This window comes from Perca fluviatilis, chromosome 8, assembly GCF_010015445.1.
Source record: "Perca fluviatilis chromosome 8, GENO_Pfluv_1.0, whole genome shotgun sequence".
In the NCBI taxonomy this organism is placed as follows: Eukaryota; Metazoa; Chordata; class Actinopteri; order Perciformes; family Percidae; genus Perca; species Perca fluviatilis.
In genome coordinates, this window is record NC_053119.1 from 1974911 (window position 1) to 1988483 (window position 13573).

The following is a 13573-nucleotide window of genomic DNA, read 5'->3' on the forward strand; positions in this document are numbered from 1 at the left end:
TAGTTGACTTCCAGTCACACGCACGTGACACAAAATGTCACATATTATCTGGAAAATAGACGTCAAAAAGCTGTTTTATTTAAGGAAAAGGTTCCTTTTTGGAGATGCATGATTTTCATTGGACCTCAATGATTATTGTTATGTGGGTAAAACTCAATATGTGATGTGTTAAAAACATGTTGGTGAAAGAGAAAGGGATCTAACATGTTTGTGATGAAAGTGATCATTTCTCATCTCGCTGTGGAAATAAGAATATTTAAAATAGTTCACTATGAACAAATCGTTGAAAACACTAACGACGTGACGTGACGAATAATTACAGGAACCCTGAGCACAATATGAAAAAGCAATATGTAAAATGGTTGTGAAGAAAGTGTCAGGTTGATGAGGAAAAGCTGTCAGGACGGCGGAGCTTTGAACTTGATCAGAGACATCGTTTAAACAAAGAACAAAAGAAGAAGAAAGCTACCAGAGAGCGCCCAACACAGAGACACTCGCCAGCGTTAACGCCATGAATAAAGATGATTCTGCCTCTGCACACACACCTCCTCAGCCTGAGTGATGACCAGCGCCGGGACGCTGCCTCCTGCCTCCTGATTGGCTGGTGTCTGGCCTTGGTCCTGGTCGGGGCCGGTGTGTCCGTGATGCTCGTTTCGGTCCAGATCCTGGTGGAAAACTTGGTGTAAACAGACAGGAGGAATCACACTTTACAATCCAAACATCATGAAGAGAAAGAGACTCTAGAAGCATCGGCCATTTTCCCAGGGCTTCAGCCCCAAATGTAGTTTTAAATGTAGGCAACAAAAAGTTAAGGTGTGCAATAATATTGCTACATTTTGTTTGAAGTTCCCGTGACGCCGACGTGATGTTTACAGTCCATGGTTCAGGCTCAAACACACGGAGCCTGTGCGTCGCTTCTCTGTAAAAATAGAGATGAAGTTCTAGAATAGCCCCTGTCAAGGTTACTGTGATAGGGAACGGTTTCTGTGATAGGGAACGGTTTCTCTGATAGGGAACGGTTTCTGTGATAGGGAACGGTTTCTGTGATAGGGAACGGTTTCTCTGATAGGGAACGGTTTCTGTCATAGGGAACGGTTTCTGTGATAGGGAACGGTTTCTCTGATAGGGAACGGTTTCTCTGATAGGGAACGGTTTCTCTGATAGGGAACGGTTTCTGCGATAGGGAACGGTTTCTGTGATAGGGAACGGTTTCTCTGATAGGGAACGGTTTCTCTGACAGGGAACGGTTTCTCTGACAGGGAACGGTTTCTGCAATAGGGAACGGTTTCTCTGATAGGGAACGGTTTCTGTGATAGGGAACGGTTTCTCTGATAGGGAACGGTTTCTGCGATAGGGAACGGTTTCTTTGATAGGGAAGGGTTTCTGTGAAAGGTTTCTCTGATAGGGGATGCTTTCTGTCATAGGGGAACGGTTTCTGTGACAGAACGGTTTCCAACACTGCTGATCCATGTGTGCTGATCGACTTGGGAAAGATCCTCACCTGAAGCACTTCCTGCTGGATTCTGGTCCACTTCCTGTTCCTCCGAGCGGGCATGAGGTGGATCTGGATCACGTTTTTGATGCTCAGCTTCATCTTTATTCAGACCCTGAACCTGGTATGGACTGGATTGAAGACTCTGCTGCTCCAGTCTGAGACTCTCTGGATCCTGTCTGAGACTCTCAGGATCCTCTCTGTTTCTCTCTGGATCATGGTCCAGGTTCATTGTTTCCTTTCTGTCAGAGAGTTCAGCTCTGAAACGAGACGCACAGATACTCAGTGTCACATATATCTGGAGCGTTATTTATCCTGACATGGATTCCTGAGATCGTCATTTCATAGGATACCAACATCTTCACTCTAGCTTTAAAACAGAGACCGTTAAAAGATCTGGCTCAGGACTTGAATCAATATCGGAGCATTCAAATGGAAATCCACTTGAATCGGAAAATTGATTATTTGAACCCAGCCCTAAATATTTGTTGCAGCATTGCTTGAGGAGCCTGAGAACAACGGCTGCTTCTCTGGGACGGTTATAAAAAAAAAAAAAAAAAAAAAGATTCATATGTTTCTGTCCACTTTGAATGAAGTGTGTTTTATGATGATAAAATTAGTGATTATTTACATGGAGTCTGGTGGAGTTTGATGATGGTGATTTTGGGGCTATTTCATGTTAAACTAAAACAATCTTACTCTTTAACCCTTGTGTAGTCTTCCCGTCAACCATGACATTGAATTCATGTAACATTTTATCAAATTTTTTGTTAAAATATTTTTTGAATTATTTTTACTAATAGTTAAGATCAAAGGATGTTGAGTGAATCACAGACTGGTTTATGTCAAAGTTTAGTCAGGATACAGTTTTAAAACCGTTTAAACATAGTAATCATTTATTTTATGTTCAAATATCGTTGTATGGAACCAATACAACGTACCTGCATGCATCCATGTTATTTTTGGGCATTTTGGTTCAAAGAAACCCGTATTTCTGATATAAAAACTTTTAAAACTGGTCAAATTTGACCCAAGGACAACACAAGAGTTAACAAAAAGGATCTTGCTCTTTAACAAAAAGGATGTTACTCTGCTGCAGCTCTGCAATCATCTCTTTCAGAGAAACGTTTCCTTTGTTCAACACATTTGAATCTCTGATATTGTCTTTTTATCCAGTGTATGACAGGTAACACTAAGTGTAAAACGTCCTGCGGCAGTTTTCAACTCTATATGAACGTGCACTGGGTCTCATCTGAAGCAGTTATATCCGCTCTGTGAAGTCTCCGCACTTCACAGCAACATTTCCAGCATTAATAGAGAAATCCCACGGGTGGTAATTATGTTTGAGCACAGATAACAAGGATTGCATTTCATACTTGGATAATAACTATTAAAAAGGAGTGTTTTCCAATTAATTAAACACACTGTCTTTAAGTAACCTCTGGACATTTGGCCCGCGGGCTAAGCTAATTTATGAGCTGCGGAGGAGGAAACAAACGAGTGCTCCTTTCATGTGAAAAACCTTCACAAAAGAGTCGCCACCGCGGAGAATACGAGGAGAACATTTCCCTGAATATTCAACTTTGTACATGCAAATTGTTAACATAACTTTTTGATATGATAAAAGCGCGTTACGGTGTCGTCTCGGGCCCCCCCGGGGATGGTAGGGGGGTCTCGTCTCAGCGATGATGAAAGAGGCGTTGGAGCTTTTCCGCGCCATTACTCAGTACTGTATTTAAGGAGACGCCTCTGGAGTATCATCACCAGCAGAGGGGAATAAGAGGTGTGTTCACCTCCGCCCGCTGCCGCGCAGAGCTTTAATGAAAGATGCTTAAAAAAGCATGAAAATGCCATCCCATAATCTGCTGGACCCATCTGTAGAGGAGCAGCTTAAGAGCCGGCGGTGCAGCCATGCTCGTGATGTGCTTAGAGACTCCTTAAGGAGAATGTTTCCACATTACTCCGGCTTCATTACGCCAAATCAATATTCAGTTAGCAGCGCGGGTTACAGACTCCGCCGGGAATCAAACCTCACAACTGCTCCGGGAAAATGAGAGCCGTTTGAATTTGATGTTTCTTTTACAGAGAGAAACTGTCAGCTGGGGCCTTCAGCGAGCAACATGACAGTTTATTGAATTCAATTCAGACTACGTTATTTATCCCTAAAGGGCAATTCAATTTTGCAGTCAACCAGTCACACAGAACAACAAACAGAGCAGAATAAACATCCCAATCATTCAATCAACCAACATGTCAGTAGCAGCAGGTCAATGAATGGGAAACCAGGCAAAAGCACACACACACACACACACACACACACACACACACACACACACACACACACACACACACACACACACACACACACACACACACAGACACACACACACACACACACACACACACACACACACACATGGCCAAATATAAGATTAATTATATAAATATACAACCATAATCAAATTTAAGTGAAGTCATAAATACATAATTCAAAGCATTATGCTTCCCCAGAATTAAAAGCTCTGGATGCATCAAAGAGAATCTACAAGAAAGAACATGGCCAGAATTACCCATGATTCTCTTTGTTTTTAATGATGCCTGAATGAATATTCTTAGCTTTTTGTCTTCAAGTTTTTATTGTGTTGTTATTGTTGGAGCTTGTATTGCAAGACTAATGTTTGTGTCTACTGACAATACAGTGCCATCTATTTATCTATCCATCTATCTATCTATCTATCTACTCATACATCTATCTATCTATCAGCCCACCCACTCTGACATCTCTCCATTAGTGCATGAATAGGTCCTGAGCATGTGTGTGTGTATGTGTGTGTGTTTCAGGCCTGTGCGTAGTGTAAATTGTAATTTACAATAAAAAAGTATAAGTATAATTAGTTGTCATCACACCATTGAACAATGATAATGTACAGCCATGCCCAGATTCTTCCCCTGAAGGAGAGACAGTAGGGCAGTGGCATCAGGTAGCTGCCTTCTTGAGAAGTCCTGCAGCTGTCTGTGTTAAAGGCAAGGGCGTAACTTTGGGTTCAACATTGGCAGGGGGGGGGAGTGGGATGAAAACTCAAAAAAATTGACTAAAACACTGAGAAAAGCAACAAAAATGTCAGAAAAATGATCGATTTCCCCCCCCCAAAAAAGACAAAGCGGCAAAAATGTAATGAAAAAGATTTGAAAAAGGCTACTAAAACATCGAAAAATATCTGATTTTTTCTAAAAATATTAGAACATTTTGTCTGCAGAACTTGTTTTGAAGTTTTCTTAAGCATCACAGTAATCCAGTGATTGTTGACATTCCTGTTTACATCCCCAAAGCATTATGGGAACTGTAGTTACAAACCTTAGGAGGTAAGTGAAAGAATAATAACAGAAGTGATATCAGGGTGTAAACAACTAATCAACAGAGAATGAAACAGATTGCTGGCTGCAGAAACAACCAGTAAATGAGAGGATGTGTTCAGACAGGTTCAGCCTTAAATAGCTGCAGGACAGTTCAGTAATTAGGATCAACGGATATCCATCAGCAAAGCTTTTACCTGCAGACCTGGAGGACTCGTGCAGCCTCTGTTCCTCTGTTCACCCGGAGCAGAGACAACTCAGAGACTTCCCCATCAACAGACCGGAGAGACAACGGATTTCTGCTGCTCCCTCATCTGTGACCAAGGCTGACGGGACTCTCACTCGTCAGTCTTCTTCAGACGCTCCGATGCTAATTATAGGACAAACAAATCAGATTAGACTGTGGTAGAGTGAGCCGAGCTTAGACACACTCTGACCCCTGTTAACCCCACACGCTCTGTCTGTGCATCATTGTCTTTAAATTATTTCAAAAATACTACATGGAACACGAGTGTTTGTCCACCAAATGAAAGTCTGAATCACCAGCGTAGTAACTCACTGAGTCTGACTGTGATGTAGACGCAGCACATGTGGACAAACTGTTCTGTCAGTGAAGGGAACTTAATGGACCTTTTACACAGCAGACATGTTGACTTGTCATAGTAGGAAAAGAACAGCTGAGATTGATCACCTTAACGATGGCTCAGTTCCATCAAGTGCCCCAGTAAGATATTTCAGTGAGTCAGCATGTACAATACCAGGGTCTCTCCTAAGTGGAATGCAGCCATCAGTAATGGTTTAATACCAGGACCTCTCCTAAGTGGAATGCAGCCATCAGTAATGGTTTAATACCAGGACCTCTCCTAAGTGGAATGCAGCCATCAGTAATGGTTTAATACCAGGACCTCTCCTAAGTGGAATGCAGCCATCAGTAATGGTTTAATACCAGGACCTCTCCTAAGTGGAATGCAGCCATCAGTAATGGTTTTGAATACACCTGTGCTTTTCCTGCCATGACATGTCAACATATCTTCCATGAAAAAGGTCTATATTGGAATAGCCGACTGTGTGCACTGAGGGAGCCATACATATTTCACTTTTAATAAGACTCTTAATCTAATCTAATCTAAAGCAAACCAGAAATGTGATCACTTTAGTCTTAAAGTCTGAGTCTAAGTCTTAGATTAAGGTCTGAAATTGAGTCTAATGCCTACTGTACACTACTAGAAGACTTAGAAAAGACTGAAGTCTGACACCATCTCACATCTACCGCTAAATACTGTCATCATAATGTAAAGACTGGAGATCTTGCAGGGTCACACTTTGCAAACTTTAACCAAGCTAGCTAGACTTTAGTATTTTCAAAGTATTCTATCGTAGTGTACACTATGATGGTCCAGACTCCAGACTCTCAGGATTTCATTCAGATATTAGTCGGAGACAGAGGAATCGTTTGGTGTCTGAACCCCTGCCCACTTTTAGATGTATTGATTGTGGAGGACAGGCCTGTAGGGGGACAGGCCTGTAGGGGGCGCTGTGATCAGCAAACATCATTCATATTAATGTGTTGTGTTTGGTGTTTCAGCTGCTGTTTGATCAGGTGAAATTGATGTAAACTCATTATTGGACGATTATTCATTTTGTATACTAACACTCTCAAGTCTCTCTCTCTCTCTCCCTCCCTCCTTGTCTGTCTGTCTCTACCTCCCTCTCTCTCTGTCTCCCTCCCTTCTTCTCTCTCTCTCTCTCTCTCTCTCTCTCCCCCGTCTCCCTCCCTCTCCCTCTCAGTGTTGAGTCTCTCAGCAGCAGCGGAAGATGAAAACTTGCAGTAGAAACACAAACTAAACTGATGCTCCTTGACTCTCCTCCGTTTTTAAACCTCCTCTTCCCTCCTCCTCTTCCTCCTCCTCCTCCTCCTCCTCCTCTCTTCCCTCTGCTGTCTCGGGGAACCGCGCGCTTTGGCTCTCCGATGTGAGGTGTTGGCCCGTGCGTAATAGTCGGGCTCCGTGCGCGCCGCCATGGCTTATCCTCCTCAGGGTTTCCTGTTCCAGCCGTCCATGTCTCTGGCTCTGCACTCCTGTCCGTCCTTCGGCTCCGGACTCCTCCTGGGACCGAGGACGGAGGAGCTGGGCCGCTCCTCTTCGGGCTCAGCCTTCGCTCCGTACTCGGGATCAGCGAACTCTCCCGGTTTCAGCTCGCAGCTCCCGTACGGCGGGGAGCCCCGGGCCGCCGCCGCCGCCGCGCTCGGCTCCTTTGTGGTGAGTGTCCGCAGCGGAGCGGCTTGATTTACAGACTATATCACATTTATGAAACAGGGTTCCGGATTAACTTTGTGTCCAGCATGCAGCCAGAGAGTTAGTGAATGTTGTCTGTCTGCATTGAGGCAGATTTCAAACCATCTGCGTTGGCTGGAAAGCCTTTTGGGTTAACTTCTGTTGTTCTAAATTCAGCGTTCAAAATGAACTTTCTGTCCACCAGCCGATAATGGATGTTTAAATGTTATCAGACAATCGACAGATTAAGATCAAGATTTTTTAAATATATTTTACGACAACGTAGACTGTACAACACAGAGTCAGATTACAAACACAAAAACAGAACAACACAGAAAATACAATCATAAGAAACATAGAAATATTATAAAACATCCTGAATAGGAACATGATTTGATCCATAAGTTAGAATAATGCTGATGCTTGTAAAGCAGTTACAAGTAGAAGTTTGCAGGTTTCAAACCAGATTTCTAAACTGTCCAAGAGGCACAAGTGAGATGATTTTGAAGCAAGCGTATTAATAATAATAATAATAATAATAATAATAATAATAATATCCGGGGGGTTCTAGTTGGACATAAAAAAACCAAAAGGCATCGCTCGTGCTGCGTCACGGAGCTCCGCGCGCAAACACAGGCGTGTCAAAGAAACAGATTTAAACATGAAATAATGTGGACAGCTTCAGCTACTAAACCTCTGGGCTAAATGGAGTTATTTATCGATCACATTTCTTTTCCTTTATCACTTATTGTCTCTGAGAAAAGTCTCATTTTTTTTGGTTTTTTTACATTTATTGAAATTAAATCCAGAACAGGAAAACTAAAAACCCGCGAGCTGTGTAGAGATGAAAAAAAAGAAATCACTTTTTTAAATTGAGATGGTTTTTTTCTGTCACCCGAAATCATTTTACATTTTTTTAAATTGAATCTGTTTTTCTGGTGTATTTTTTTTAAATTTATTTTCTTTCTCATGAATTTAAAACACATCTTTACCTGGGATATATTTGAGAGATTTGAATACATGTTTTATGTATTCATGATATATTGGAGAATCACACAAACCAAACTGAATCCATCCAGATGTGTGAAGTGAATCTAAACAGACTCAAATAATATTTAATAATATATGTTTGTTTGTGGAAATGAAAGTTGAAGTTGCAGCTATATTCTGAAAGATTTAAAGAAAGGGTTTCAGGTTTATTATCTATTATAACTAATCTGCTTTGGTGCAAAACAATGAAAACAACAACAAGACAATATGACAAATATACAGAAATAAACAGAAATACTGCGACAGTCAAGAAAATAAATGTAGAAACATTACCACAACATATGAAGAAAATACTATTCAAATACTACAACAAGTATTATGACCAAATATGTGAAACGTAGAGACGCAAAGATGAATGATTAGTTCAATTAATCTGCAACTGGGGCGCCCGGCTAGTTCACCTGGTAGAGCGCACGCCCATATATAGAGGTTCACTGCTCGATGCAGCGGCTGCGGGTTTGACTCCGACCTGCGGCCCTTTACTGCGTGTCATCCCCCTCTCTCTCCCTCCTTTCATTTCTTAAGCTGTCCTGTATAAATAAAGGCCTAAATGCCCCAAAAATGAATCTGCAACTAGTTTGAGTCATTTCTTTATGATAAAACAGGTAACCTTGTGTGATGTCAGCGTGTTAAATGTGAATATGTTCTAGTTTCTTCTCTCCTCTGGGACAGGAAACTGAATCCTCCTTCCTTCCTTCTCTCCCTCTCTTTCTTTCCTTCCCTACCTCTTTTACATACTTCCTTTCTTATGTCTTCTTTCGTTCCCTTTTCCACCCTTCCCTCATGTATTCTTCCTTTACTTTCCTATCCTTCCTTCCTTTTCGGCATTTCTTTCCTTCCTAATACTTCCTTTCTTATGTCTTTTTCCTTACTTCCCCTTTTCCATCCTTATTTATTCTTCCTTTGCTTTCTTTCCATTATTTCTTTCTTCCCTCTTCTTTTCTTCCTTCCTTCTCTTCTTACATACTTTCTTAAAAACTTAAAGTGTAGATCTGCAAAGATTCATTGATTAATTATCAACCATTAAATTAATCTGACAATCTATTAATCATTTTGATCATTTGTTATGACAAATCAGGTAAATGTGTGATATCAGCGTGTTAAATGTGAATATTTTCTAGTTTCTTCTCTCTTCTGGGACAGGAAACTAAATCATCCTTCCTTCCTTCTCTCCTTTTCCTTCCCTACCTCTTTTCTTTTTACTTTTAATCTTCTTTTCCTCCTTCCCTACATACTTCCTTTCGACGATGAAAAAATCTTTAGTTGCAGCCCTAAAAATCTGTTTATGAATTTGAATCTGTACAGTTTTGTGCAGGATGTGTGAGAACATAATAATAATAATAATAATGTGAGATTTAAAGACAGACAGCAGTGGAGATAAAATGATAATGTGCTTCTTGGATGCACGGTGCGGCCGTGTGCAAATGAAAACTTGTTTGTGTGTTTTAATTAAAGCTTTTTTTAAGCGATTGTCTGATTAAGATTAGTAATCTGCTCTCCGCTGAAGAGCTGCCAAGAAAAACAGCTTCGGCTCGCAGACAGAAAACAGTCAGACAGAAAACAGTCAGACAGAAAACAGTCAGACAGAAAACAGTCAGACAGAAAACAGTCAGACAGAAAACAGTCAGACAGAAAACAGTCAGACAGAAAACAGTGTGACGCGTGCGTGAAGTCGAGCCGAGGACAGAAAACTGGCTTCATGTTTTTGTGTCGTGGTGATGATCCGTCCCCGGGCATCTAAAGAAGAACGCCACGCAGGCCGAGAGAAGAACAGGAGGATGAGGATTTAAGACAATCCATGTTCCGATTCAAAATCCATCTGCATTTGAATGATCAGATATTGATCCTTTAAATCATGAGCCCAGTGGTGTAGTCTACATGATACACAGTATACCCACTAAGAAAGCTTCAGGATTTCCATATACCCACTTAAAAATGCTCAATGACACGCAACAACATATTTTGCATTATATTTTTGATATATTTTGAATTGTCTTCTGTGTTTTCTTCTTCACATAGGCTAAATAAAGGTATTTCCACCGTAAATTGGTGCATAAAAGTGTATCCAAATGCAGGAAATGAAGTCTTTGACACTCAAATTTTCTTGGGGGAGGACACCCAGACCCTCCACTTTGATATGCTCTCCCCACCAAGGCCCATCCTGGCCCATACATATACAGTACAGTATACCCACTACAACACATTAGACTACACCACTGCCTGAGACGGATCTTTTAGAATAGAATAGAATGCCTTTTATCACTATACATATGTACACCGAGATTAAAACCAACTCATTTTCCAGTGCCAACATGTACGTAAACATAAATATAACAACATTGAATAAAATAAGTAGTGCAAAAAAGGGGGATAAGGTGCACAGAAGAAAAAATGGGTGATGGTTTGGTATGGTTTTATATACAGTGTGATATGCAGTGTGGGTTATTGCACATTATTTGAATATTGCCCAATAGTGAAGATCATATTCAATGAGTTAAAAGATATTCAACAATGAAATTAATGTTATTGCAAAGTATACAGATATTGCACAGTAGTGGAATTGCACAGTATTATCAATAGTGTTAAATATTAAATATTGCACAGTAGGTGGGTGGAAGAAGACATAGGCGTAATTTCTGGTGGGGGGGGGGGAGTGGGAGGGTTACAACCCCCCAAATAATCATAACTGGGCTTTTTCCAAAGTTTTTGTTGCTTTTTTTGGACGTTTTCGTCACAGTTTCAATGTTTTTGTCGCTTTTTCCGACATTTTTGTCGCTTTGTTAAACGTTTTTGTTGCTTATTTGGGAGTTTTCGCCGCCCTATTCAATAAAACATTTACGTTTTTCTCGCCTTTTTAGAGAACTTTCACCCAGGAGACCCGTTTGAAAAAAAAAGGAAACAGAGAGTTTTTTTTTACTTTAGGGAACAAATGGAGCTACGTCCTTCAGGAAGTGAAGTAACGTCTGATTTATGGGGAGGGAAGGACAGTCTCTAATAATCTCTCCGTTGTCTGTTTCAGAGTCCAGGGTATGATCCGTCCTCGGGTGCCTCCGGCTCCTTGGACTACCACCCGTTCGGGGCCTTGGGGCCCTACCCTTACGGAGACCCCGCCTACAGGAAGAACGCCACGCGGGACGCTACGGCCACGCTGAAGGCCTGGCTCAACGAGCACCGGAAGAACCCGTACCCCACCAAGGGAGAGAAGATCATGCTGGCCATCATCACCAAGATGACGCTGACGCAGGTGTCCACCTGGTTCGCCAACGCACGCCGGCGGCTGAAGAAGGAGAACAAGATGACATGGACGCCGAGGAACCGGAGCGAGGACGAGGAGGACGAAGATAACATCGACCTGGAGAGAAACGACGACGACGACGAACCGATCAAGTCTGTCAACGGCAAGCTCGAGACCAATAGAGAAGACGGTGAGGCAGAATGAACAAATCGTTGCAGCTTTAATGCTGTTTATAGTTTTATTTTGTTGGTTTTGTGTTTCTGCATGTTCATGTTTCATATCAGACTCATCTGTGAATCTGTCCTATTTTTACGATCTGGCACCGGTGCATTTAGGGCGTGTCCAAATCCACTTTTGCTAGTTTGACGGCGGAAAAAAAGGGTCCGTGTGCTGGGCGCCTGGTTCTAAAGGGTTGTTCTTAGTGTCTTCATTAATCAGAGGTGTGTTTTGGGCGTAATATGCAATCAACCAATCAGAGATCATCTCCCATTCCCTTTAAAAGCCAGGAGCGTTTGGACCTTGGAGCATTGCTGTTATGATGGAGGATTTGCACCCTAATATTTTTATTTGTAATCTTCTGCATGTGTGTGTGCTGCTGTGTGTCCCTGTGTGTGTAACAAGCATAGTGTGTGCGCGCTGTGCACGAGCCTAGGAGCATTTTACTAATGCTCTGTTAAAATAACAATGAAATGCTGCGTTATTGACTTTAGACCAGGTTTTTGTTGGTCAATGGCGCGATCACTTCCCGTTGCCTCAAGATAGCAATACGCCCAGAATGCACCTGAACACACCTCCCTGTAAGACCAGCACGCCCAGAACGCACCTGAACACACCTCCCTGTAAGACCAGCACGGCCATGGGCCACAGATGGGTGCAGGTGCATTTGTTATTTAAACGACGCGGGCACTGGACGGGAAACTGACAACTGAGTCGCTCTTAAACTAGCAAAGACACTTGCGTCGGGCTTTGAGCCGTGCCGGATGCAAGATAAGGCCCTATGAGTCCTTTTGTTTGTTAAATATACCGAAAAGTGTGTCAGGTGTTTTAAAACCAAAGTAAACCAAACCTCTCCTGTGTGTTTGTGCAGCTTCTCGTCTTCCTGCCTCTGTGGGGACCGCCTGTGTTTTGGTGTACAGAGAGGACAGCGGTAGCAGCAGTGACACTGACCCAGACTTTAAAGACTCGGGGGACCAGAGGCTGCTGCTCCTCCCGGCCCCACTCCTCCCCTAAACGCACCCCTGGGGATGGTCAGAGCGCCAGAGATGGAGCGACCGCCGAGCCCGCCATCTAAAAAGCACGTTGACTCCTGCGGCGCCATCCAGGGACCGAACCCGGCTCCGAAACCCAAACTATGGTCCCTGGCTGAAATCGCCACTTCTTCGGATAAAAGTAAAGGATCTAGTGACTCTTCGCAGAGCAGGGGGGCCCTGGCCCGGACCCCGTACCTGCACAGTCCCGCCCTGCCACGACACCTCTACTACGCCTCCCCCTTTGTCCCAGGATACTCGAGCTACGCCGCTCTGGGGCCGATGCACGGTGGCTCACACTTAAGCGGATTACAGCAGACGATGCTGCAGAGAGCCGAGGCGATGGCCAGAGAATGCAAACTGCGCAGTCAGCAGATGGAGCTGCACAAACTCAAGGAAAGCACGACGAACCTTTGAACACGTTATTCACTGGGACCGGTGAACCTGGGTAGACGCTCGATCAATAGATACACGTGTCAACTTTAACACGGGCAGGCGTCAACACTGCAGGGTTTAACACTGTTCAACAGCCGTCACTGCATTGTTTACACTTCACTATTTTGGTTGCTAATGTTGATAATAAATGTTTCCCCAATTTTGGATCACATTCCTGTTGGAACCGCCTCAGTCTCACTCCCAGCATGTCAGTTACAGTTACTGACGCAAAAAGTCTTCTTTAGCGTCTCAGTCAGACGTAGGGAACTAATTCTAGTATAATCCCATCCACGGAGATATCTGATGCTCTGGGTAACACTTTGGAGTAATTGTTAAAATGCTGGGTGAAGACTTTTGGTGTCATTTTTAGATGCTCTGGGTAGGGCGTATTTTTTTAACGTGCAGGATAAAACTACTATTTTGTCTCTCTACATACTACTCTCTACTGCTGTCTCTCTACATACTACTCTCTACTGCTGTCTCTCTA

At 42.7% G+C, this 13573-nt stretch overlaps 1 protein-coding gene and 1 pseudogene across 1 annotated transcript in view; one reads left to right on the top strand and one right to left on the bottom strand.

Moving 5' to 3' along the window:
• The window catches only part of LOC120563719 (ankyrin repeat domain-containing protein SOWAHC), a 44320-nt gene extending 38823 nt beyond the window's left edge, over positions 1-5497 (bottom strand). Inside the window, exons 1-4 of the mRNA XM_039808078.1 lie at positions 5406-5497; positions 5044-5216; positions 1502-1752; positions 546-676 (exon numbers count right to left, since the gene is read on the bottom strand). Of these exons, the coding sequence (XP_039664012.1) occupies positions 546-676; positions 1502-1724 (354 nt within the window). The 5' untranslated portion in view covers positions 1725-1752; positions 5044-5216; positions 5406-5497. The remainder of the gene's footprint in view (positions 1-545; positions 677-1501; positions 1753-5043; positions 5217-5405) is intronic.
• Positions 5498-6630: 1133 nt separating this feature from the next.
• Positions 6631-13258, top strand: LOC120563550 (annotated as a pseudogene).
• Positions 13259-13573: the final 315 nt, after the last annotated feature.